We start from the raw sequence: 24,661 nt of genomic DNA, 5'->3' as shown, positions 1-24,661 counted from the left end.
TTGAGCCCCTGCCCTTGGCTCAGGTCATGATCCTGGGGTCCAGGGATCGAGTCCAGTATCAGGTTCCTTGCAGGGAGTCTGCTTCTCCCTCTGCCTGTGTCTCTGCCTCTCTCTCTGTGTGTGTCTCATGAGTAAATAAAATCTTAAAAAAAAAACCCACAAAAGCATTCTGTTGGAAATAACATTTGTATTGTTCATTTTGGTACTACGTAGTTAAACCTCTTTCAAAGCCGTATGTAGCCACGTAGTGATTGAGATTATTTTATGTTTGGGAAAAAGCTGGGAAACTTGACTTTGGTAGTTTTAAATAAAAAAAACAAATCAAAGCGAGTACTGAGATGAAATCCTTTGGTCTTTTTTTTTCCCCCCCATGAGGAAACAAAAAAAATGTAAGCTTTCTGTTTTTAAAAATATTAAAAATTCATGATTCAAAACACAAGGTAAAATTCCAATAATAGAATATTTCAGTCACTATCTTAATGAGTTATTAATGTTAGGGCTTTGTAATAAAATGGCATTGCTGGATAATGAGGCTCAGCTGAAATGTTAAATCTGATAATGCACATTTGCACATTTTAAGGCTGTAAATTCTGCCTTAGAAGAAGCAGAGATTCTGGACAACATAAGATCGAACATCTAGCGTTGTCTCCTTTTATTTTTTTTTTTATTTTTGTTTTTTCAAATATTTATTTTAGAATGAGCAGGGGGAGGGGCAGAGGGACAGAAAAGGGGGTTGCCCGCCTTGGGGCTCATCCCAGAAACCTGAGATCGTGACCTGAGCCAAAACCAAGAGTCAGAGGCTTAACCAACTGAGCCACCCAGGAGCCTGACTTGTCTCCTTTTAAATATGAAGCCAGTGACCATGAAGGTTTTGTTTTGGGTACATTGGTCTGAAATGAACACCTTTCAGTGTTGGGGTGACAGAAGGAGAGTGAGGAGGTAGGATGGATGCAAGGTGAGGGGCTGCGTCCTGGGCCTCAGGCCATGAATGGTTACACAAATCCTGTTAGCCTTGTCACCTCAGCATCTGCTGTCCTGTGGTTGATGCCTACAGCATTCTAAGATTTGTGGCACTGGGTACTGTGGCTTCTTGAAGTTTCTGGTGGGACCACATCTCAATTCCATTTGCAGCGTCTCCCTAGGTGAGGTTCATCTCGATGCTCTCATTGGAGTTGGCGGTGTTGCTTTTCTGTGGTGCTCCAGTTGAGCTTTTTGTAGCAGCCAAGCCAACTTCAGCTGCTCCTTGTACCAGCGACCTCTCACCCTTTTATATAGTGTTATCTCCTAGAATGATCCCAGTGACCAGCGCATCGTAGGTTCGATGTTCTTTATAAAAGGAATTTTAAGCATCTTGTGTAAGAGCCAGCTAAGCATCGTAAACCTTTTTGGAATAAGATGTGGAATAAGAGCAACAACCAGTGGAACCAAAAAATGTACTCATCACATGTGCTCTTATTTCTATTATTTCATTCATGGTGTTTTGAAACTGGTTGCAAGTAAAAAAGCATTCTGATTTATGAATGATCTTACGTGTTTCACTGTGAGAGATGGGATTGTAATTACCATTTTTGGAGAGACATTACCCGTGCGCGTGTGTGTGTATGTATGTGTGTGTGTGTGTGTGTGTATATATATATAGGAAGTGTTGTGTGATCTTGCATAAACCTTCTCGGTCTGAGTTCTTGGCTTCTAAAATCATCCCACAGTTGGGAAGGGACATCGGGGACCATCTGGTTCATGGTCTTCCTACCTGGTGATATTTCTGGCAGGTGGCAGGCCTCAGCTCTCGTGCTGGTGCTAACTGGTCAGCTCTCGGCCTCAGAAAGCCACCTGCTCTGTGTTTGACCAGGCTTAACAACCAGAATTTCCTTCTCTCTGTAAAGCACATCTGCCCTTCTACAGCCTTCACTCCTTGGTTTGAGGTTTGCCCTCTGCAGCCTTGGAACAGAAGATGCCTTCTTGGCTTCCACCACCCCGCCCCCCTTCCCAGGGAAGGAGTCTGGTCATTGTTGGTAAACCAGGTTAAACATTCTCGAGTCTTCATGTGCTGTTTGTTTGCTCATTAACTACCCTAGGTACTCAAAAAACATTTTTTTTGAGTAGTTAATATGTGTAGATGGTTTTAAATTAAAGCATAAGGAAAGCTTTTATTTGGTGAGACATCTCCACGTGTCTCTCACATCCCTCGGTCCCTAGCCAACTTGCTTTTGTCCTCAATCCGTCGGTGGCACCAGTCTCTTGTGTCCTTACAGAGCTTACACACATGCCAGCAAGTATTTGTGTCAACACATACACACATCTCCTTTCTCCTCGTATGGAAGACGGCGCACCCCACAAAGTCTTCTCCACTCAGCCTTCTCACGTGACTGGGCGGCTGGAATTTTCCAGGCTGTATGTAGAGCAGCACACCTTCATTCTTACGGTTGCCTAGTGTTCCATTGTATAGATTTCGTCCTGAAACAAAGCAAAACAACAGTCTTCTAAGCCTGTTAGTCTTCTAAGCAACAGTCTTCTAAGCCTTGGAATCGAACATCATGCTGACCCAGGGTATGGTATGACCGCATTCCCTGCTCTGGACTTTGGATAATGCAAGTGGTTTACTGACACAGTGTTGAGTCATACTGAACTTAAGATAAAATCCCCAAGATTTTTTTTTTTAAAGTTAATGCTATGCCCAACTTGGGGCTTGAACTCATGACCCTGAGACCACGAGTTGCATGCTGCACTGAGTGAGCCAGCCAGGCTCCCAAAACTCCAAAGATCCCCCCACTTTGATGCTCTTCCATCCTGTCCTCTACATTGATTCAGGCAACCAAGCACACATACCACTGTAAAATCCTATCGTCAAGATTTGACCTTTCGCCCATTCTGATGAAATCTCTTTTGGATTCCAATCCAGTTTTCTGACATTTTATCAGTTGTGTATATCAGATACAGATTGGATTAGCCTGCTCTCAATATCCTCTTCCAGATTTTCCAGGCTGACCGTGTTGCCTGGGATGGAGTTAATAAGAAGAGTCCTGTGACCTAACACTCCTTCGACCCCACCTCCCTGGAATTGTCTAATGGTTATACTTTGGATGGGAGTAGTTAACGAGGTATAGCTGAGTCCCACCTAACTTTAGTATCTGTTCACCCTCATGTCATCACCTTGTCGAGGAATATGATTGTGGTTTGGCCAAAGTCTCTGTATACTAGGTATGTAGCAAACCCTGGAGCTGTAAATCTTATCAGAGAAGGAAATACGTTTGCATGTTTTATTCTTGGCAGACCTTAGCTGTAGATTGTTTTACTTTTAGAAATGCAAACTATTTAGTAATTCATTCTAGAACTTTGCTTTGGATTGGTGTCATTTATTCACCCAGTCTTTCACTCCCCTTGGAACATTTGGGTGTAGAGTTCTTTCCTAGAGTCTTGGAAAGCTGTGCTAATAAGCAGACTGAAGGATTTCTCTGTGGCTCTCTGGCCTCGAACAGGCTGTGTGTGGAACTTTATTCTTGTCACTCCCTGTGATCTGCTGTCTAGCCCCTGCCTTTTGAGAGCTTCGTCTTTGGCGCAATATCTAATTTTAAGCTTTTATTTTTTTCATCTCTACACCCATCGTGGGGCTCGAACCCACAATTCCCAGATCAAGAGTTGCATGTTCCACTGACTGAGCCAGCCAGGCGTTCCTCGATAGCTAATTTTAAAAGCAGTGACAGAAAAGGGTGAGAAAAGAAATCTAGGGCACTGTGGGAGCCTTTTGTGGGAGGCCTAACTAGTCTAGGAGCCCTAGAAAGACATTTTCAGAGAGCGTGTTATGTTACCTGAGGGCTGATGGAGAAGTAGGAGATAGGAACCAAAGAGCAATTGGTGGCTCTGGCAGTGGGAAAGCTGTCCTAGCTCAAGCTGTATAATTTACAGTATGTTTCATAGCTGCTTTTCTCTCAAAGTTGGGACATTTGCCCGTCCCTGGTGTCTCATTCCTTTGGGATGATTGCAGATTCTCTTAGCCACTGTGGGAGGTGACTTGTTGGGATGAGTAGTAGAGCCAGGATGTCCTTGAGTGTCTTCCTAGTTCTGCTTTGGGGCCCTGGTTCTCCCAGTCCCCTTCCTCCCTCTGGCCTCAAATGAAATCAGAAGCATGAGGGCAAGAAGACTTGAAGCTGGAGCACAAGAGTGGATAGTTACGTTAGCAGATCTTCCTGTCTCCCTAGGAATAGTCATCGGTTGAGGTTTAAGCTAGGAGCAGATAAGGTATTTGTGGGAGCAAACCAAGGAATGATCTGTAAATAGGTGGCTGGAGAGTTTGGGAACACCCACAATTCCAGTGGAGGTGACTGGGGTGTGATCCCCCGGGGGGTGAGGGTGGCATTCGTTTGCAGTCTGTGGAGGGGGAGCCTCGTCACTTGCTTTGCATGGTGGGAACAGAGCCTGGCAGTGGGAGGGGAGGGAAGGGATGGGCTGGAGCTCCGGAAAAGGAAGGCTGGAGAGGTTTCTGTTTGGTGTTTCTGTTTGAGAGCCAGTCCGGAGCCTTGGAGCTCAAGCACTTGTGAGTGGCAGGGTCACCCTGTTGTGGAGACAGGTGTTTGGATACTCAAACTCAGTCTCATTCTCAACACACAGCCTTCTGATGGATTATTATTTGCATCTGTTCAACTTGCCTACAGAGTAAACGTGCCAGTCCTGAGGCTTCAGATCCATGCAACAAGTCATTTCTTCACTGTAAAATCTAAAATTCAACACTAAAATGAGTTTCTTATCAGCTTTGTTCACGTGTGTCCTTTTCAAGGTTCTAGGAACCCTTGGCACATTGACATGAGTCAGACTTCTGATCCTACTTGGTGAGATTCAGATCTGGGACCATGGAACTCACTCCATGGATTGTGTTCTTGGGGGCCCTCAGTAGTCCCTGTCGCCTGAAACCCAGACCTTTTCCAGATCCTTCTAGTCAAACTACAAATTCCACCCAGAAACCCAGACTTCACTTTATTGAAGAGGAGAGGTCAGAGTTATGATTGCCATGAAAAATACAGAATTTTAGATGTTGAGCTATGATTTTTGGCTTTCAACAAAGTGCAATTGTTTATTATGATCATTTTTAGAACGATAAACACAAGATAATTCTTGTGTTAGTGATCTTGGGGGAATTTAAACATGTTTTCCTGTCTTGTGATTAGAGGTTGGGAACAAAAGAACCATTGATAAATGGATTCTTTGAAGACCTTTTACATGGAGTTTTACCAACTCTTCTGGTAAAAGGAGAATTTTTAATTAGTGGAAGAGAATGACTCTGTCCTTTGAGTTGGAACTCTTGCCAGCTCATTCATTTCATGGACACTGTTCAGCGGCACCCTCTTTTCATGTCTGCATGATCGCTGAATTACTGTGGATTCTTGGCATTCGAGAATTGAACATTTCTCATTGAGAGCCATTCTAAAAGTCTGTCCTCACATGGAAGGATTTACATTCTTGCTGGGGTGTACATTTGAGTCATGTTAGGGATGCGGCCCATGGGACTGTGAATGTCGCTCAGCATGTGGCTGATTCCTGCCACCTCCCACTGCTGACTCCTCAGCCTACTGCTAACCCTGCCTCCTCTCCCATCTCCTCCTCTGTAGGGACTCATTTTCCAGGTGAAATGACACCGAATGGTGAGATCTACAAAGAACCTGGAATGCCAGGGCTCGACTCTATTCAGAAGCCAGAAACCAAGACATCCTAGGCTGGCACTGAAAGAAATAACTGGAAAGCTGGCACTTTCAAAGCATGGGTGAAAATTGTTGTGGGAGGGGGCAGGGAGGAGGTGAGATTCAGTGTGAGCCGTGGGGCGTTGGCATGAGGCTTGATGGGTGCTTCCCCCCACCCCCCCAACAGCCTGGAGCAGGTGGTTGTGGCTTCCAACCTTGTCGTGAGGTCTCCTGTGCGGTCTCCTCCTCCCCGCAGGCCTTCAGTCATCTGGTTGGCCTCCCTCTAGGCAGCACTTGGGTTCCCAGCCTGTCAGCTTCTCACCCTCGGCTGGTTTCACTACCTTTTTCTACTTTCCCTTTCCCTCTGAGTAATCTCCAGGTGTCTTCTCTTAAAGGGGCCAAGAGCAGGATGGTGGTGGGATTTCACCTCTCTTCTTGCCTTCCAAATGCATTTCCTGTGAATGCGGTGCAAGAAGGTGCAAGATGGAGCAACCCGCTTACGATTCTGGCCTCATCAGCTGCACTCCCAGGTCTTGGTCATTCACTGGCTAAGGCCACCATCCCTGCTCTTTCTCTATTTGTATAGAGATTTTAAAAATGTCTGGATGCAGAGACTCTACTACACTGTATAGTAGGGGCTTTATCCAGTGTAAATTAATATCCAGCAGGAATTAATTTGCAGGCTGGTCTTTGGAATTTCAGAGGAAGTCTTGACCATGGAACATGGGACTACACTAGCGTGTGTCTGTGTCCATTCCCCCCCCCCCCCCCCCATTTCCAGGTAGCCTGATTCCACGGTAACTCTCCTGGAGCATGCCGAGTTATAGTTGGGCTAAAGATAGGGGTCCCTTCCTCCCTCTTTCCCCTGCCTTCCTTCTTTCCTGTCTTCCCCCCTTTCACCAGATGTTGTTCAAACCCTGCTTGGTTCTCGCGTGGAGCCGGGGCTCTGAGAGCGACACTGTCCAGCAGAGCCTCCCATGATCGTGGCAGTGTTCCGTGTCCGGCGTGGGAGCCAGCCACTAGGCCCGGGGCCTGTTGGGCACTTGAAACGTGGCTCACGTTACCAAGAACTGCTTAATTGTAATCGACTTGACTCCAATAGCCCCGTGTAGCTGGCGGTTACCGTTTGGTCAGCGTGACCGTAGAGTGGAGTTGAGAAGATGAGGCTTCCCTACAGGGAAGAAAGACTACAGTGATTTGTTACTTAGATGCCAGCCTAGTGGTCAGTCCGAAGCCAGGCTCGGGGGAGAGGGCTGGGCCTCCCACGTCCAGTGTCCTTGTCCTTTTCCTTTTCCTTTTCCTTTCCCTTTCCTTCCTTATTTTTTTTTTAAGATTTATTTATTTATTCATGAGAGACAGAGAGGCAGAGACACAGGCAGAGGGAGAAGCAGGCTCCATGCAGGGAGCCCGACGTGGGACTCGATCCTGGCACCCCAGGATCATGCCCTGAGCCAAAGGCAGACGCTCAACCACTGAGCCACCCAGGTGTCCCTTTTTTATTTTTATTTTTAAAGATTTTATTTATGTATTCATGAGAGACAGACACAGGCAGAGGGAGAAGGAGGCTCCTCATGAGGAGCCTGATGCAGGCCTCGATCCCTGGACCCCGGGATTGCGACCTGAGCCAAGGCGGAGGCTCAACCGCTGAGCCCCGCAGGTGCCCCTCAGGCCCCATTTCTGACCTCTGTACGGAGCTCTGGTTTCTGCCTGCCTCTTGAACATCTCTGGCTGCACACTGCAAGGTAACCTCATGTCAAGAAATCCACATTCTCAGGGCCCCCCGGGTGGCTCAGGTGGTTAAGTGTTTGCCTTCGGCTCAGGTCATGATCCCTGGGTCCTGGGATCCAGTGCTGCGGAGGGCTCCCTGCTTGGTGGGGGGTCTGCTTCTCCCTCTGCCCCTGCTCATGCGAGCTCTCTCTCTCTCTGTATCAAATGAATAAATAAAATCTTAAAAAAAAAAATCCCTGTTCTCTTACTTCCCATAGCCTCAGACTCCCTCTCCTTCATTTGCCACCCCCGGATAGCATCAGCCCCCGCTTCTACCCTAACGGGGAACTTGAGCAGGTGCCGCCTTTGCCTGCCGAGGCAGTCTGTCGCCCAGCCTGCTGGGCCTCCCCCGCCCCAGGAGGAGCTTTGGAAGCGGTCCCATGTCCTCCGTCCCCAGGGCCACCACACTCCTCCACCGGAGTGAGCGGCGTAGCAGACCGTGTAATTCGTGTCCTGTCCTCCTGTCTCTGGACTCGACTCTCTCTGCCCCCGTTACCCGGTGAGCTCGTGCCTCGTGGGCTGGATCGATGTGCTGCTGGGCCCCACGGACGAGGACGCCGGGCCTGGGCCCCTCTTCTTTCCTTGTCTCTCTGCACGTTGATTTGCTCTCCACCTCGAGGTACCCCCGTGCTGCTGCTGCAGTCTGAAGGATCGTTCCTCCCTTTTTCTCAGTCTGTAGGGCCTGGCCCCAGTACCTGCTCGCCTGAAGCTTGCCCCAGCTTTCTGGCCGGTTTCCTTCTCCCCTCCCCTTACACGTTCTTTCTGCTCTGAATTCCCGTAGGTACCACTCACTGCTGCTAAGTTCACTGTGGCGTCTTGTGATTGCGTATATGTTTCTTCCTGGTCCACAGAGAGTAAAGTCCTATAGGCTTGAGCTCTTCTCAATTCCTCATTCCTGTACTGTTGTCAGAGTAAGCGCTTTGGGTTTCCTGACTACGTGGATGTGAGGGACCACGGGGGATGAATGGGTTCTGGGTGGGCAGGTGCCGTGCGGGAGGGAATGGGTCCCTGCGAAGAGCACAGGTAGTTCAGGGATGAAGCAGGTGGTGGTGAGCCTGCACTGCTGTGCGGAGGGGATTGAATTAGACCCATTGATCTGTGGGGGAAGACCCACTGGAATAAGGGAGAAGGGACATTCTAGAAAGGTTGGACTGATGAGGTGGCAGGTGAATTAGGATGAAGAGAAGCTGCTGCACATCAACATCAACCTCAGGGTGGGCACCTAAGAGATGCTCAGTAGCTTTTGGAAGAAGGAGCAGTTGAGGTGATGCTGGTTGGTGTTGGATTATCCCCCTAGAAGTAGAACTTAAAATGAGGCTGTGGGATGAAGAAGAGGTGAATTTAGAGTTGTTTCAGAGGCAGATAGAAGTTTCACAGCTATTCTCTTATGTTGTCATTCTTTCCAGAATTAAAAAAATCACCCTGAGGATCATATATCCTAAATTTTCTGGAGTTGTCTCAGGTTGAAATATTGACTGTACTTCTAGAGTTCAGGGTTCTTTTTTTTTTAAAAAAAAAAGATTATTTATTCATGAGAGACACAGAGAGGCAGAGACACAGGCAGAGGGAGAAGCAGGCTCCATGCAGGGAGCCCGACGTGGGACTCGATCCCGGGACCCGAGGATCACGCCCTGGGCAGAAGGTGGTGCTAAACCGCTGAGCCGCCCGGGCTGCCCCAAATGGTGTCCTAATATGTAGGAAAATCTTGACTTAACCAGGAGATGAATTAGACGCCAGTTATTGCAAGGGATTCTCCACATGCCCTGGTTCTCCGTTGCTGTGTTACAGAGGATTCCTGGGTTTGGCAGCGTAAAGCCACAAAAATGGCTTCCCTGGGTGGTTCTGACACATGCCTCGCCTAGTTACTGGGGTAGGGCAGGCCGGGATCTGCCGTGAGGTGGTAGTCAAGTTGTCAGTGAGGAGTGCCACCATCAGAAGGCTTGCCTGGGCCTGGAGGACCCACTTGAGGATGGTTTATTCACAAGGCTCTTGGCCAGGAGGCCTCAGTCCTCACTATAGGGACAGCTCCTGCATAGGGCCTCTTGGGTGTCCTCGTAACATAGCAGCAGCCAGCTTTTCCCAGAGTGAGTGATCTGAGAGAGAGGAGGAAGCCACAGTACCTCTAATGACTGAATCTTCAAAGTTACATGCTGTCACTTTTTCTGTATTCTGTTTCTCAGAAGTTGCTATGTCCAACCTCCAGTGAGGGAGGAAGATTAAGCCCCGCCACTTGATGAGGGGAATTTCAAGAATTTTTGGACGTATTTTCAAACCACAAAACATAGGGGTACCTGGGGGCCTCAGTCAGTTAAGTGTCTGGCCTGCTTTTGGCTCAGGTCATGATCTCTTGGGTTGTGAGATCGAGCCCCCTATCGGGCTCAGTGCTCACCAGGGAGTCTACTTGAAGATCCTCTCCCTCTGTCCCCACCCCTCAAATGAATAAATAAATTAAAAAGCCTCACAACATAATTTCTGTAAGTTAGTTACCTTGAGCATTAAAATTATAATTCTGCTCTGGAGGGCCATTTTTTTCCTTTCCCCGTTTGTGAACTCCCAGCAGGCATAATGGCCATAATCTAGCTAGAGGTTGAGAAATGGAGGTTGTGCACAGTCCTGTGTTTCTGCAGTTTTCTCCAGAACTCATATCGCTGGGGCTGGTGCTTGAGAATGTTCTGTGTTGGGCTGACAGTGGCGAACAGCGACAGAGGATAGGCCTGGGAGTGGGGCTGTTGGGTGTCCTCAGGGTTTATCTGAGCTCGAGCTGGACACGTAGTTCAGTATTGGGCTCCTTTTTCTGTGTCTTTGTTCTCCCCCCACATCGCAGGTGTTGTATTACAGGTGTAGTACAAGTGTGGATGTCTAGCCTCCGCAACTGACCATAAGCCCCTTCTGGGCAGAGAAGAAGGTGTGTGGTTGCCTGTTGTGTTCTTCTGGTCTGTTCGCGTGGTGCATTGAACGTAAATGTCACTCAGCACTTTTTTTTTTTTTAAAGATTTTATTTATTCATGAGACACACACACACACACAGAGAGAGAGAGAGAGGCAGAGACATAGGCTGATGTGGGACTCAATCCCAGGACCCCGGGGTGGTGACCTGGGCCAAAGACAGACGCTCAGCCTCTGAGCCACTCAGGTGTCCCTGCACATTTTGGGGGATGAACCATGAGAGGGTCAGAGTGGAGAACTGTGAGAGAGTGAGAAGATAGGGGTGGCAGCAGCATGAAGCTGGGGACCCGACCCCTCAAGGGAGTGAAGAGAGGAAAGGCTTAGAGAGTCGGAATTGGGGTAGAAATACAGAGTAGGGAAAGGCAGAGCTGAAGAGGACAGGCCTAAGGGGCAGGTTGGGCATGACAGGGGGTTGTGCGAGATTTAAAGAGATGGCTGGAACAGGATCTTGGCTCATGGCTGGAGCAAGAGGAGGCAGGAACTGGAAGATGAATGGCATCTGTGGAGCAGGCACAGTGTGGTTACTTTATGTTAGCTTATTTAATTTTTAAAGCAGTGACCTTAATGGACAGGTCTGTAACTTAGATATTTTAGGGTATAAGAATATTGATGGTCCTTTTAAGCCAGAGGGTGGTGGCTGCGAGCCTGCAGTTGTTACGGGTAATAGAACTGTAGGTACGGTGTAGGGTATGGGAGGCAAATGCACAAATTACTTCACTGACAAATAACTTACGATGTGCAAGTCCCCGACTTAGGTCTTCCTTGTCCGCAAGAAGGCTGGTGTATGGGATACCGGGGTCACTGGGGATCCTGTGGAGGAAAAACACTACCTCCTAACCCAGATAGTGCCTTTCAGTTGGGGGAAGATCAGCTGCCATTGTGAAGGGTCAGGGATAAAATATAAATATAAAAAATATAAATTTTCCTTCTTAGGGCACCTGGGTGATGCAGTCGGTTAAGCGTCTGACTCTTGGTCATGATCTTGGGGTCCTAGGATCGAGCCCTGTGTCAGGCTTCATGCTCAGTGCAGAGACTGTTTGAGACTCTTTCTCCCTCTGTCCTCCTGCCCCGTTGGACCCTTGCCCTTGCTCGCTTGCTCTCTCCCGCAAATGAATAAATACAATTTTTTAAAAAGTTATCTTCCAAGGTTGATTGCAGGGAGAGAATATAAATTCTAGTCTCTTACTTTGAGTTGGAACTTGAGATTTAATTTATCAGAGGAGTAATTTTGATAGATGATGTCTTTAGTAAGCTTTGTAAGTAGGCGTAGGAATTAGGTGACCACTTATACACAGTTTATATGAGCAGGTGTCTGAGTTGGAAACCGCTGCCTTACAAACGAGCTTTCGGAATACCCTCTGTTTATAAGTTGGAACTTGGGCGGTGCTGTTCGTCTGTGGCTCGGGCACTTTATCTTGGTTTAGGCCTTCAGGGAGAATTAGAAAATGAAGTGGGAAAGAAAAACACATGTACAGTGCATAGAATCATCCCTGTTGGGCAATGACCATGCAAAAACAGTAGAGGAACAGTAGCCAGAAGAGACCCTGAGAGTCATAAGAGGACCTGCAGTTGTTCGGCCTCACCTCTTCTCTGCCTGTGCTTTCTCTGCTGCACACAGTCCAGCTCTAAATAATATCATTGTTGTCATAAGCCACTTTAGTTAAATATTGATTCTACTGGAGTCATAACCAGGGCCCGAGATGTCATGTGTAGATTTTATGAAAGTAATAAAACGCCTCAGAAAGTACAGTTGCTCGACTTGTCGCCCATTGCATCTGATAAAGTAGTCACACACCTGATCATGTGTTTCTTTGCAGGGTGATGATGGCTGCTTATCTGTATGCACACTTACTATTGAGAGGAAACAAAGATAAGATGTTTTGGCTGTACGTCTGAAACCCATGTGTAAAAACAGTTTTTACAGAGCAGCATTCTCTTTCCTGCTGCCTTGCCCCATAAGTTCAGAGGGAGGTAAAATTTCCTGTCACAGCTGCTTGTAAATAATAAGTGCTCAATAAAGGCTCTTGTAACTAGTAAGTGCTCAATAAAGGCTCTTTCCTTCTTTCACCTCCCACCTGTTACCTGTGTGTTACCGAAGAGTGTCCTTATCACGTCTCCCAGAGAGACCACTGGATGCCTTTGTGAGTTGGCTGAAATACAACTTGTAGCTTTTTATTATGACAAGAGGTTTATTTGTTTTAGAAATACAGAAGCCTAGAGATGCCTGGGTGGCTCAGCGGTTGAGTGTCTGCCTTCATGATCCTGGAGACCCGGGATCGAGTCCCACATCGGGCTCCCTGCATGGAGCCTGCTTCTCCCTCTGCCTGTGTCTCTGCCTCTCTCTCTCTCACTCTCTCATGAATAAATAAATAAATCTTTTAAAAAAATATGGAAGCCTAGATTCCTAAGCCTGTGATTAAAAATTTTTTTCCTTCTGTATTATTTGAAGTTTCTACAAAAGCTGAATTCCCAAAGAAAAATATTTAATGTTCCAAAAAGAAAAAAATGTAGATAATCAGGAAGTTATCCATTATTCAGAGGTAATTGCTGTTACTCTAATCCTTTATATGTCTTTTTCTGTGCTTATACAGAATCGATATTTATTGCAAATTGAGATTGTATTGCATACGAGCAAAGGTCGCCTGCTAAAGCAGCCTTCAGTACTCAGTGGCAAGAAATAGTACAAGTCTGTTTGGAGCTCAGTGTCCTGACAAGGTCAGTCAGGTGATGGTGGAGGGGGCAAGGTGAGGTGGAGATGCATGATGAGTGGGAGAGCCAGAAAAAGCTTACATTGTTTCTGTGCACCTGCCACCGGCTAGCATGTAGTCACATGACCACCCAGCTGCGAGGCATGCTGGGAAATGTAGTCCAGGTGGAAAGGGGCTACAACTGTAGATTGCCTTGCTTATTCCTAACTCAACTGTATAACCCGTTTTTGCAACTTTTTTTTATAAACCAAGTTGTTTATTTCGAACATGATGCCCTCTCCATCTCAATCCTATGGGAAGCTATCAGCCCCCTGCTTAAAACATTCCAGAGATGGTTGGGACAATGCCCACTTTCTGCAGAGGCTGACCGCTTGGGTCTCAGGCCCCACCGTACCACTCTGCTCTCACCTCTCCCTGCAATGCAGACCTGCTCTCCAAAGCCTCGGGATGTGGTGTCACCCCTGCATGGAAATCCCCACCCCCAGCATCACCCTTTGTCTCCTCTGGGTCCAGCTCAGATGTCCGCTCTCCAAAGGGGCCTTTCCTGATCATGGGTCTTAAATATCTTCCCCCTCTCCCTCTACTTAGTTGCTTTTATTGAGCTTAGTTGCTTTTATTCATCTTGCTGTTACAACACTTGCCACCATCAGAAATTCCTGTTTGCAATATCTATGTTTTGTCTGCCTTTTTAGATTGTTGGTTCCTTGAGGCAGGAACTCCATCTTGTTCATATCTGTGCCCCCAGATAACGTGTCTGGCACATGGTGGGTACTTAGCAAACACTTGTGGAATGAATGAAGGTCATTACAAAATCTCACACTTTTTTTTTTTTAAGGTTTTATTTATTTGAGAGAGAGTGCATGAGCATAAGCAGGGAGAGGGGCAGAGGGAGAAGCAGACCCTCCCCCCCACCAAGTGGGAAGCCTGACACGGGGCTCCACCCCAGGGTCCTGGGATCATGACCTGAGCCAAAGGCAGATGCTTAACCTACTGAGCCACCCAGGTGCCCCAGAATCTCACGCATTTTTAATGACAGCTCATCGCACAGAATTGCTGTGAACATTGAAACATTTACTTTAGAGGGACTTTTTTTTGATTAAAAAATGCTTTGGTGACTGTCCTTTTAGCTGTTCTTTGGTTTGCTTTGTGCACATACCTGTGCTTATTTTCTTTCTTTTTTTGTTTTTCTGTGCTTATTTTCTTAGGTTTGATTCCCAAATGAGACTCTGTTGAGTGAAAGGATGTGTGTACATAATTTTAAAATATATGTTATGTATTACCCTTTGCCCTCCAGAAGCCCGATTTGTGACCCCATGTAGTTGAGAGGCCCTTGTATACAATGAACTTTCAATAATACCAGAAGGTGGGGGGGGGAGCTGGGGGGATAGGTGTTTTGTCAGTCCGTATTGCTGTGTCTCTAGATCTTAGAACAGGTGCTCATGTTTACCAAATGAATATTTATTCATTTCTGTTAAAAAAAATTCTACTTACTCCTTCAGTGACGTTTATTTTATTCATTTATTCATATAAATGTTATCTGACTTTAAAATGTATGCTTTTGAAGAGTAGGTCTGCCCAGTGTAAGAACATTCACCGGATGTTAATATAAACCTAAGGGAACCAACCGGGTGTGAGCTGGGCTTCTCTTATTCTTTAGAATCCAGACAGGATACAGTCAAGCCCACTATGAAGTTGGTGGAAAGTCCGGGACACTGCCTAGGAGTTTTGAGAATCCCAAGGGTTATGAGACAAAGAGACTGTTTCTTACCAGAATTCTTGTGTTTGCTCTATGACTGACTGTACATTGGTCGCCACCCTAGACAGAGTCCCTGGTTTATCTTCCCTAACTCGATGACAAGTGCAAGCCTGGGGTGGAAAGATTGCTGCCCTGCCTGTGTTGGTTATGGAGGGAGTCACTGCCTGACAGACCAGATCCACCGTCTCCTTCTTCAGCCAGCACCCAGGACTGGCCTGGAGACTTAGCACTTCCTTTAGCACTATCCGCCATCCGACTTCTCCCCTCTGTAACAGTGGTGATTGGGCGAGAATTGCTGGTTGGACGTCTTTGTCATGGGGGTGGGGAGCGGATGGAGAACTGGGATGGGGAAGGCAGGGAGGCAGAAAAGAATGCTCCCTACCAGCTGTTCCCTGTCCTCATTTCTTCTGAATTGTTCCTCATTCCCGCTCCGGTAGTCTTAACCTCTTAGTGTGGCAGACACAGATTTTGTCTTCACCCACGATCCTCAGTTTGTATGTGCTAGTGGGCCTTGAACTCTTCCCAGGTGTACTGGAAACTCTATGAAGGTGCTGCCAAATTTTATCCACGTGTAAAAAAATGCATCTACTGTGGCATTCCTTGGGTTGAGGTCATCAGAGAAGGTCATCAGAGAAGTCTGATGATGGGCACTGGGGTGCAGTGTGCTGGCAGAGACAAAAGAGCCATAGGCCCGATAACCGCTGTGCTAGCAGACTCCTTGATGCCTGGCAGTTGGGGTGTGTAAGGGAGAAATATCAGAGCAGTCAGTGCCTGCTTAAAGGGACCAAGGGAAGGGCACCTAACCCGGAAGCTTTGGTAACCACTTGGAGACACTGCTCGCCGTAGCAGAGTCACGTTTTAGTTACCCCTTGCTTGCCTGAACCCTTTCATGAAGCCTGCCAAGCACAGTAAATCCAAACGTGAATGCAGACAGACCTCATTTGGAAAGGGAGCCTAAGCACGTACAAGTTGCTAAACCTTTTTTTAACCTCTTTGTCTCTGCTGTGTGTGCATGTGGTCGGCCCCACGTCGGGATGGTTGGATAGAAGAGTCCTGGAAAGTGCTGACGTCTCCAGCTCAGTTCCGGTTGCTCGCAGGCCTGCTCATTGTGTGAGCTAAATGACACCAGAGCTTGGTGGCCTCCTCTCTTCATGTTTTGACATAGTTCTACGGAATCATCCTGCCTCCTTTGACATAGTCTACAGAATCATTTGGGTTTTCTTTCCTTCAGCCAGGTCTTGACCAAACACTTGGATAGTTGGCTTTCACCGTCCTCTTCTCTTGCCCCCTCGGTGCTTGCGTGCCCAAGAGCTCCACCCCTAGCCATTTCCCCTCCTCACCCTTCCTGAATATGTTCCTCTGCATCTGTAACCACCAACTACCACTCTACACTGGTCACCTCCCCGTGACCCACACCAGGTGTCTCTCCCATTTACCTAGTCTTTTTTCACCCACCACCTGGTGGTTTCATAGACACCTTGAATTCATCTTATTCCTGCCTTTCAGTCCACGTTAACACTTAGTGACCCAGACCAGAAACTTGAGAGCAAGTCAGCTCCTCTAGCCTGAATGTCTTAGCTCTTAGCTACTGCTCTAACCTGTGCCTTTTGGTGCGAGCCCATCATGGGGTCTTGTGTTATACGTGTTCCTGTCCCTTGTAAAACTCTTAGTGTATTCGTATCTATGTTTTAAGATGTTGCTCAATGCCCAGTGCAATAGGAGCTGCTTAGAGAATGTTGGAGTGTATAAAATAAGCAGGTGGATAAATGAATGAGTGATTTCTGAGATGGTTTGGGATGATTTCCATTTACGACGATGCTTTTTTTTTCCACAGCAACTGAGGAATTACTTTTGCTTGTTTAATACTAACATTATGAAACTGTAATTTTGAGAAAATGATATACCACATGAAATTCCTCTCTGTCTCAGGCTATGTGCACAAATATATACATTTCCATAGAGGAATTATTTCTTAAAGTTAAAAATAAAAGAATTACTTATTAAGTACATTTTTCATTAAAATTAAAGATCCAGATGGTTTCAGACATACACTGTGTTCTTGGTACAACTGGGAAATCTTTTACTGGCCCATATAATGGATCTGCATGATGTAGTTTGAATTAAACTTGTGCTTAAATTAACCTGGATGGTCTAAATTTTTTAAAAAGATTTATTTATTTTTTATTAGGGCATGTGGTGGGGAGGGGCAGAGAGACAAACAGACTCCCCGCTGAGCACAGAGCTGGACTTGGGGTTCGATCCCAGGACCCTGAGATCATGACGTGAGCTGAAACAAGAGTCGGACACTCAACCGACTGAGCCACCCTGGCGCCCCAGGGTGTTTTAAATTTCTAGGGCTGTAGGATTTTAGAGCTGGAATGTTGCCTTTTGAACTTCAGTGTAGGGAAGAACTGCTGTGCTGAGCTGATGGGCTCTGTGTCCCCAGTACTGGTCTGAACCAGAAATCATTTGCATATTGGGTAAGATGGTGACCCATTGAAGGTCCATTTTTTAAACTTTTTTTTTTCCTCTTCCAACAGGGAGAGTCACGTATTCTCAGAGTGAAGGTTGTTTCTGGAATTGATCTCGCCAAAAAGGACATCTTTGGGGCCAGGTATGTTTGTTTAGTTTTTGTTTTTGTTTTGTTTTGTCAGTGTCTGATGAGCAAGCAAGCACTTTCCAAACTCAGACATGCATCAGAGTCACCCGGAGGCCTTCTTAAAACTAAGATCGCTGGGCCCCACCTACGGAGTTTCTAGTAGGTGGTGCTAAGGCAGCTGGTCCAAGGTCTACGTTTTGTGCAAGGGTCTTGCCTTCTATCTGGGTTGATTTCACAAGGAGCCTGGATTCTGATGCTTCTGTTTTTCACCATAGAAAAACAGTTTGGGTAATGTGTGTTCATTTTAATACTTTCCTTTAAAAAAAATCCCTAATTTAGGGGTGTGTGTGTGAAAGCATTATTTTGTTCCTACCAGAAGTGGGTATTCCCTGGCATGTATAATCTGAATTGAGAGATTTGGTGATGTGAGTGAATTTAGGGATTCCTATGCCTTTTCTGGAAGCACCAGCAGGCTGGGATTTCTGGGTCTTTAACTTTTTTTGAGTACTGTGCCTGATATTCCTGTATCTTGAAATCAGCTCTTTTGTTCCTGTTGGCCCTGTGGTGTGTTGCAGTAAGTTATTGGACTAGTAGCCAATGAGGTTACAGCCACTTATAACTGGGATTTGGATCAGATTTGGGGGAATAAAGACATTAGACGTGGAGGAGACAGTGAAGGTGTTCCAGTCCAACTCGCCTATTCTATGGTTGACAAAAGTTTATCCAGGAAGGTTACTGCTTCCCTGGGCCACACACACCAGTACCACTGGAACAAGCCCCCAGCTCCCCTGCCCTGTTCACGTTGGGTCCACTGTAAGGCTGAGAGAACATTTCGTCCCATCATCCCCCCCACTGTTGCCCACAGTCACCCTCTGGCATCAGGGCCTCTGTGTGATGCTGGACACTTTGTAACAGGACCTCATTCTGTCCAGCTAACCTCCCCTTCCTGTTCGCCCAGCAGGAGCCCCTTTCTGCTGTGGGTAGGCAGACCTTTTGGTTTTCTGTCCTGTTTTCATGGACATTTTTAGTTTTTCCCATCCCGATAAGATACTACAATAGCACCTAGAGAAATTATTAAAAATACATAAATAAAGTTGATGCAAGGTGATATCCATGAGATCTTAAAAACTCCCCATACTTGGGGCACCTGGGTGGTACAGTCAGTTAAGCATCTGACTCTTGGTTTCAGCTCAGGTGGTGAGCTCAGGGTCATGAGATCGAGCCCTGCATCGGGCTCCACGCTCAGCGCAGAGTCTGCTTTGGGACTCTCTCTCCCTCTCCTTCTGCCCTCTCCCCGCTCCAATAAATAAGTCTTAAAAAAATATTCCCCATACTTCTGTGTGCCTCGGATGACTGATGGTGAGGGTTAGCTCTCTGAGCTATCACGGGAACCGTGCACGTGTGCACTGCTGTGAGTTGCTGGTGGTGTGGGAGGGAAGCACATCTCACCTGCAGGTTCCTTCTTAGCACTCATGCCCATGTGATTGCCCTAATACTTCATTTGTCTGTCTCCTACTAGAGTACAAATTAACAGGGAATTGGAGACCTCTCATTTCTCTTGCTTGCCACGCAGCGCACCATGAACAAGATGGGCAGATTGTTTTTTAATTGAAACATCTGCATGCTGACCAGTAAATTGTGCTCTTATGTCCAGAATGCCATTGCTCTCACTCTTTTCCATGAATTTTATAGTTTTGAAGGAAGAGGTTGGATTGGGAAGATTTCAGCGGCTTTTATTTTGGTTGTTTCTGTTTTAGCAAAGCCCTTCATAAAAAAAATGAAATGGATTCAGATTGTATTTCTCAGCCTGTTAAGATCTCAGGTTAAGGGGCACCTGGGTGGCTCAGTGGTTGAGTGTTTGCCTTTGGCTCAGGGTGTGATCCCGGGGGCCTGGGATTGAGTCCCACGTTGAGCTCCCTGCATGGAGCCTGCTTCTCCCTCTGCCTGTGTCTCTGCCTCTCTCTCTCTGGGTCTCTCCTGAATAAATAAATAAAATCTTTAGAAAGAAATCTGAGATTAAAATTGGTATTGGGATTAGGCTTCAAATCTTAGAAGAGCCAGACAAATCTGAGCCTTGAGTTTTTACCTCTTACATGAAAAGAGGCAGCATCATTTCTTAGCAGCAAGGTGTAAGAGGAATTACAGAGACTACCTCAAGATGATCATTGGAAAGAGAGTGTGTGACTTAATGGACCAAATGCTGGAAGGTGAGCCATAAATTCTGGATCCTACTTCTGCCTTTCAGTTGTTTTTTTTTTTTTTTTTAAATATTTATTTGAGAGAGAGGGAGTGAGAGCAAGCGGCACAAGCAGGGGGAGGGACAGAGGAGAAGCAGACACCTCACTGAGTAAGGGAGCCCATATGGAGCTTGATCCCAGCAGTGATTCACCCTTAAGAGGCTTGTACCTGAAATGCCCTTCTTTTCTGCATTTCTCTGTCCCAGTCTTGCACTGAGAGAGAATACAAGATCATTTTCCAGCTTCTTTCCAGCAAAATGTAACTTCATTAAAAGAGCCTTTGTTTAGAGAAGATTTGGTAATTGAGCTGTTGGTCTTGAATGTCTGAGCATTTGGTCCATGTGGAGATGGTACTCGTAGAGAAAGATGTTTTCTTCTGGCCACACCTCCAGGTCAAAGAAGGGCAGCCGCATAATCTGTTATCTAAACAGGGACACTTTTGTCTGGAATAGATGCTAAGTCAAATGGGAGGTCAGAACATAGGATGTATGTGGAGATGGGTCACCCCAGGTAAAAGACCTCCAATCTTGATGACCCATACTATGAAAAAAAAAAGTTACGTGATTTTTTTTTTTCTAAAGCTTAGGAAAAGAAAATCTAACTCGAAAGAAAAAAAAGCACACCGCCTGTAAAATGCCAGTGCGACGTCAAAAAAGAAGTAAAACTATATTGGAAACATGGCATACGTGGAGTACCTGCTTCCATCTTGGAAATGGGTCCGTTGTCTTCGTGAGGGAGAGTGTGGTGTTGGGGGAATCCAGGAGAGCCCCCCCACTCCAGCTCCCACCCCAGTCCAGATCAATCAGATTTTATTGCTCTTTCTAATGGTAGGTTCAGGCTCTTCCCAAATGATAAACATTGAGCCGCTGGGTAGACCATTGGACTACATGACTGTTTGGGTCTCTCTAAAACCTGAAATTCAATGGCTGAACACTTTTTAAAAGCAGATTTAAGGCAGCCCAGGTGGCTCAGCAGTTTAGCACCACCTTCAGCCCCGGGTGTGATCTGGAGATCCGGGATCGAGTCCCACATCGGGCTCCCTGCATGGAGCCTGCTTCTCCCTCTGCCTGTGTCTCTGCCTCTCTCTCTCTCTCTCTCTCTCTCTGTGTGTCTCTCATGAATAAATAAATAAAATCTTTACCAAAAAAAAATCAGATTTAAAGAACTACCCATGTCTTCTACGGACCAAGTTCTTAGAATTCTAAGTGAATAGCATAAAGTCGTTTGATGTAGAGTGGATCTACTTTGCCAAGTAAGATCTTAGTTTATGTGTTTTCTTTTTTTAAACTCAGAATATCTTTAAGTTTCAAACTGTATTTTTCAGGGAAGCTTGTAGCTCAGGACATCTAACTTTTTGTCATGGGCTTAAGTAGTAACTGAATTAGGTTTGTTTGTTTATTTATTTATTTATTTATTTAGAATTAGGTTCTTTTAAATACAAGTTTTAGGCCTACCGTCTCCCTTTTCCTCCTGAATTGTGACCAGTTGTTTGAGGTTACTTGGACTCATCTGAGACCATAAAGCTGCTCCTGAAAATTGAGCAACGCTGGCTAAGACAAACCTGCTCTAGAATTTCATGCTTTTAAATGAAAGATTCCAAGACTCTCATTTCACACTTGCTTCTGTGTATGTTGTGCATTGAGCTATTAGCATCAAGTTACACCTGTTTGGGTTGCTGTCATTTTTTTTTTTCTTTTGACCGGCAGTGATTTGACATGTAGAACATACACACACTTGGGGGCATTGAGGGATGTGGCAAAAAAAAAAAAAAAAATCCGGTCTGCTGGTGATGGAGACTTACTGCCACAGTGTGATGGCTCTGTGGTCCTGCCTCACCTCTGTCCCATTATCTAGATTTAAGTTGTCAACATATTGCTGCATTGGCTTCTTCAGTTGTTTCTTTCTTAATTGAAGTATTCAAAAGTGAATTATAGACATCATGACATCTAGCCCCAAAGTACTTTAGCCTGCATCTCGAAAAAATAGCATATTCCTTTATAACCACAATACAATTTTTGCAAAATTAACAGTAATTGGCTAATTCTCTTCCTATCCCTTACCTGAATCCCCCCAACCGTTCCTTTTACAACAGGGCCATTTAGAGAATTCAATTGAGAATCATGAGTTGCATTTAATTTTGGTAAGTCTCTTAAAATCGTGTTAATCTAGAATCCGTTCTCCCCTCTTCCCTTTGTAGATGACCTGGAATGGTCAGTGGGTTGTCTGACCACATTTGATCGTTGGCTGTCGTATCATTTAATGTACTCTTTCCCCTCCTGGGTTTCCTGTTTGGTAGAAATGGCATCTAAAGGCTTTATCTGGGGTGCCTAGGTGGCTCATTTGGTTCAGTGTCTGACTCTTGGTGTTGGCTCGGGTCATGATCTCAGGGTCATGTGCAATCAAGCCCCATTCTGTGCTCAGTGCGGGGTCTGTGTAAGGTTTTCTTTCTCTCTCCCTCTGCCCTTCCAGCTTGTGTGCACAGGCTTTCTCTCAAATCTTTTTTTAAGAAAAGACTTGATCAAATTCAGTTTCAACATTGGGGACAGGACTAGGAATGGTGTTTTCTCAGGAGGTACACAATGTCCGGTTGTCCTACAACCAATGGTGCTAAAATAGGATGGATCCCAGTCTTAATGTGGGGCTATTCCATTCCATCCACAGTCATTACTTTTCCCTCAGGTGACCAGCAAGAAGTGGGTGAAGCGATCTTTTGGCTACACGCTGTACACATGTAAATTTTAACTATCAATTCCCTTTCTTTCCAAATAGGATTTTTTTTTTGCCGTTTTTTGAAAACTTTGCCCAGAATAAGTTTCCTTTTACCCAACTGGGAAACCTTGAGGCTCTAAGTACCTTGAGGGCCCCCTCAGGTCCTCTCGATAAACTGTAAGCACTTCTAGGACATCATTCAGCCAGAGTTTGCAAACTGTTGGTCCCTATGGACTAAACAGAACTCACAGGTGTGCTTCTTTGGCCATGGAGCTCTAAGACGAAGAAATGAAAACCCGGAGCCAACATCTGGAAGATTTTCTATTAAAAATCCATTATTTCTAGGCTTCTGGAAAATCTTGGCCATCTAGACACACGAGGCATAGCCGGAGATGACCTGGAATGGTCAGTGGGTTGCGCTCTATAGGATGCGCTCGTTGTATGTGGCCATGACCTCCTGGGCACCCAGGCCCCACGTTTCCTGTTATATTCTGTGCAGCTGACCTCCTTTCCTGGCACAGCCCTGTGGCCCCTTGAGGGACGGACCTGTGTTTGGTTTTGACCCCTGCACTGGTGGTCTTTAACATAATGAGCTGCTCTCCCCATCCCCTCCCATTGCACAGGCATCTCCTCAGGTGAGTTGCACAGCACCTTACACTCCGCTGGGACGGTGCTTGTGACGTGCAGGCGCTCGCAAACCTGCCTCCTCTCTGGAGGCCTTCACTATCCAGGGCATTGCTGAGAATCACAACATGAACACTAATGGCCTTTGAGCCAAGTATTTGTCTTAAAATCCCTGCACCTAAGAGCTCATACAGTGACTCATGTGAGAGCCCCAGGGAGCCTGACTCTATTTATTCCAACTGTACACCTACCCCGATAGGACTTTAAAGGATAGTACCCTCCTCCTCTCGAATAGAAATCTCTTCTTCTTTAAAAACACACACACACACACACACACAGCCTTTTATATGCTCGTATTTATCTCCTAGTCTTTGAATGCATGAATATATATGGAATATCCTTATAAAGTATGTCGATCATAGCTTGCACACCATGCAGGCTGTGCGGCTTCCCAGAGGGCAACATTAGAAGTGGCAAATGGGTCAGTGTATAGGGCCAGCGTGTTTCTATTCTGCGCCAGGCCCCAGGGTTTGCTGTACTCCAGCCAGTGTCGTAATATTATTTAGAATGATCTTGAATCACTGAAAAAGCTGTGCTGTGCAGGGATTGTATGATAATTTGTAAAACTGTCTGTATAAACTGGTCTTGGTGTCATCCCAGTTTCAGTAATGAAGGAGCCAACGAGACAGGCCACACTTTTATCCCATTCTCTGATGTGTTAATGAGAAGCCCTCCTTCAGAATCTTCTGCTTTGCCTTCACTCTTGATGCATGAAGATGTTGGCATCATGAGAGGAGCCTTTGCTCTGCCCTACGGTCCAGCACAGAACAGAGGGAAAATTGGAGGACACCTTGCCCTCATTGTCATCAGAGTCTAGAGCAGTGCTCTCTGGTCACTGAGTCTGTAAGGCAGAGAATTCGAGGTGTTTCAGGAAGATGAGGGACATGGGTACATAATAATGGATGCACGACAAATTTTGTTCATCTGGTCAGAGTGGAGCCTGAAAAAAATTGAAAAATTAAAGCTGCTCAAGAGCCGTGGGCACTATTTTAATCAACTCATGTAATTACAGAAGGCACCTCTGGGGATTGGTGAAGAGTGGATGTCTGTGGCCTTGGTAAGGGGGAGGGGTTGCCCATCCTTGCTCTCCCTCCCGGCTTCCTACCCCTCCTTCTTTCTTCCCCTCATTCCTCAGCTGGGATTTTCACATGGGGGTACCCCCTCCCCGGCCTGTACCCCTGCAAGACCTTCACTCTTGCTCTATCCCAAAGCATTCCATATTTGTCTCACCATGTTCCTTGCTGGGGGGAGGTGGGAAAGAGTGTAAGAAGCTGAAGTATAAGCAAGGCAGCGGGCCAACTGGAGATGAGTCAGAAATGAAAGCATTTCTAAGTGTGTAAGACAATGAAGACAGTATTTATTTTACAAAAACTGAACTTAACCACCAAGCCTGCGGAAGCATGGCCAGAAGACCCCGTGTGAGGGAGGTCCACCCAGCGCTGGGAGGGAGAGGATCTCCACCACCCTTTCCTCATCAAAGGAGGAGGGAGAGGTTTCTGTGTCAGGCAATGGTTCCCCTGTTTCTGTTTTTTAAAGATTTTATCTATTCATGAGAGACAGAGAGGCAGAGTCACAGGCAGAGGGAG

At 46.2% G+C, this 24,661-nt stretch overlaps 1 protein-coding gene across 8 annotated transcripts in view; it reads left to right on the top strand.

Annotated features, from left to right (window-relative positions):
* Positions 1–24,661, top strand: part of NEDD4L (NEDD4 like E3 ubiquitin protein ligase) — a 338,650-nt gene that overhangs the window by 92,144 nt on the left and 221,845 nt on the right. For all 8 annotated transcript variants that reach the window (XM_077891827.1, XM_077891799.1, XM_077891773.1 and 5 more), the window contains exon 2: positions 17,387–17,460. In XM_077891827.1, the coding sequence (XP_077747953.1) occupies positions 17,387–17,460 (74 nt within the window). The remainder of the gene's footprint in view (positions 1–17,386; positions 17,461–24,661) is intronic.

Source organism: Canis aureus, chromosome 1 (assembly GCF_053574225.1).
Source record: "Canis aureus isolate CA01 chromosome 1, VMU_Caureus_v.1.0, whole genome shotgun sequence".
Classification (NCBI taxonomy): domain Eukaryota; kingdom Metazoa; phylum Chordata; class Mammalia; order Carnivora; family Canidae; genus Canis; species Canis aureus.
Note: the sequence above shows the minus strand (reverse complement) of the source record. Positions and strands in the feature narration are given on the sequence as shown.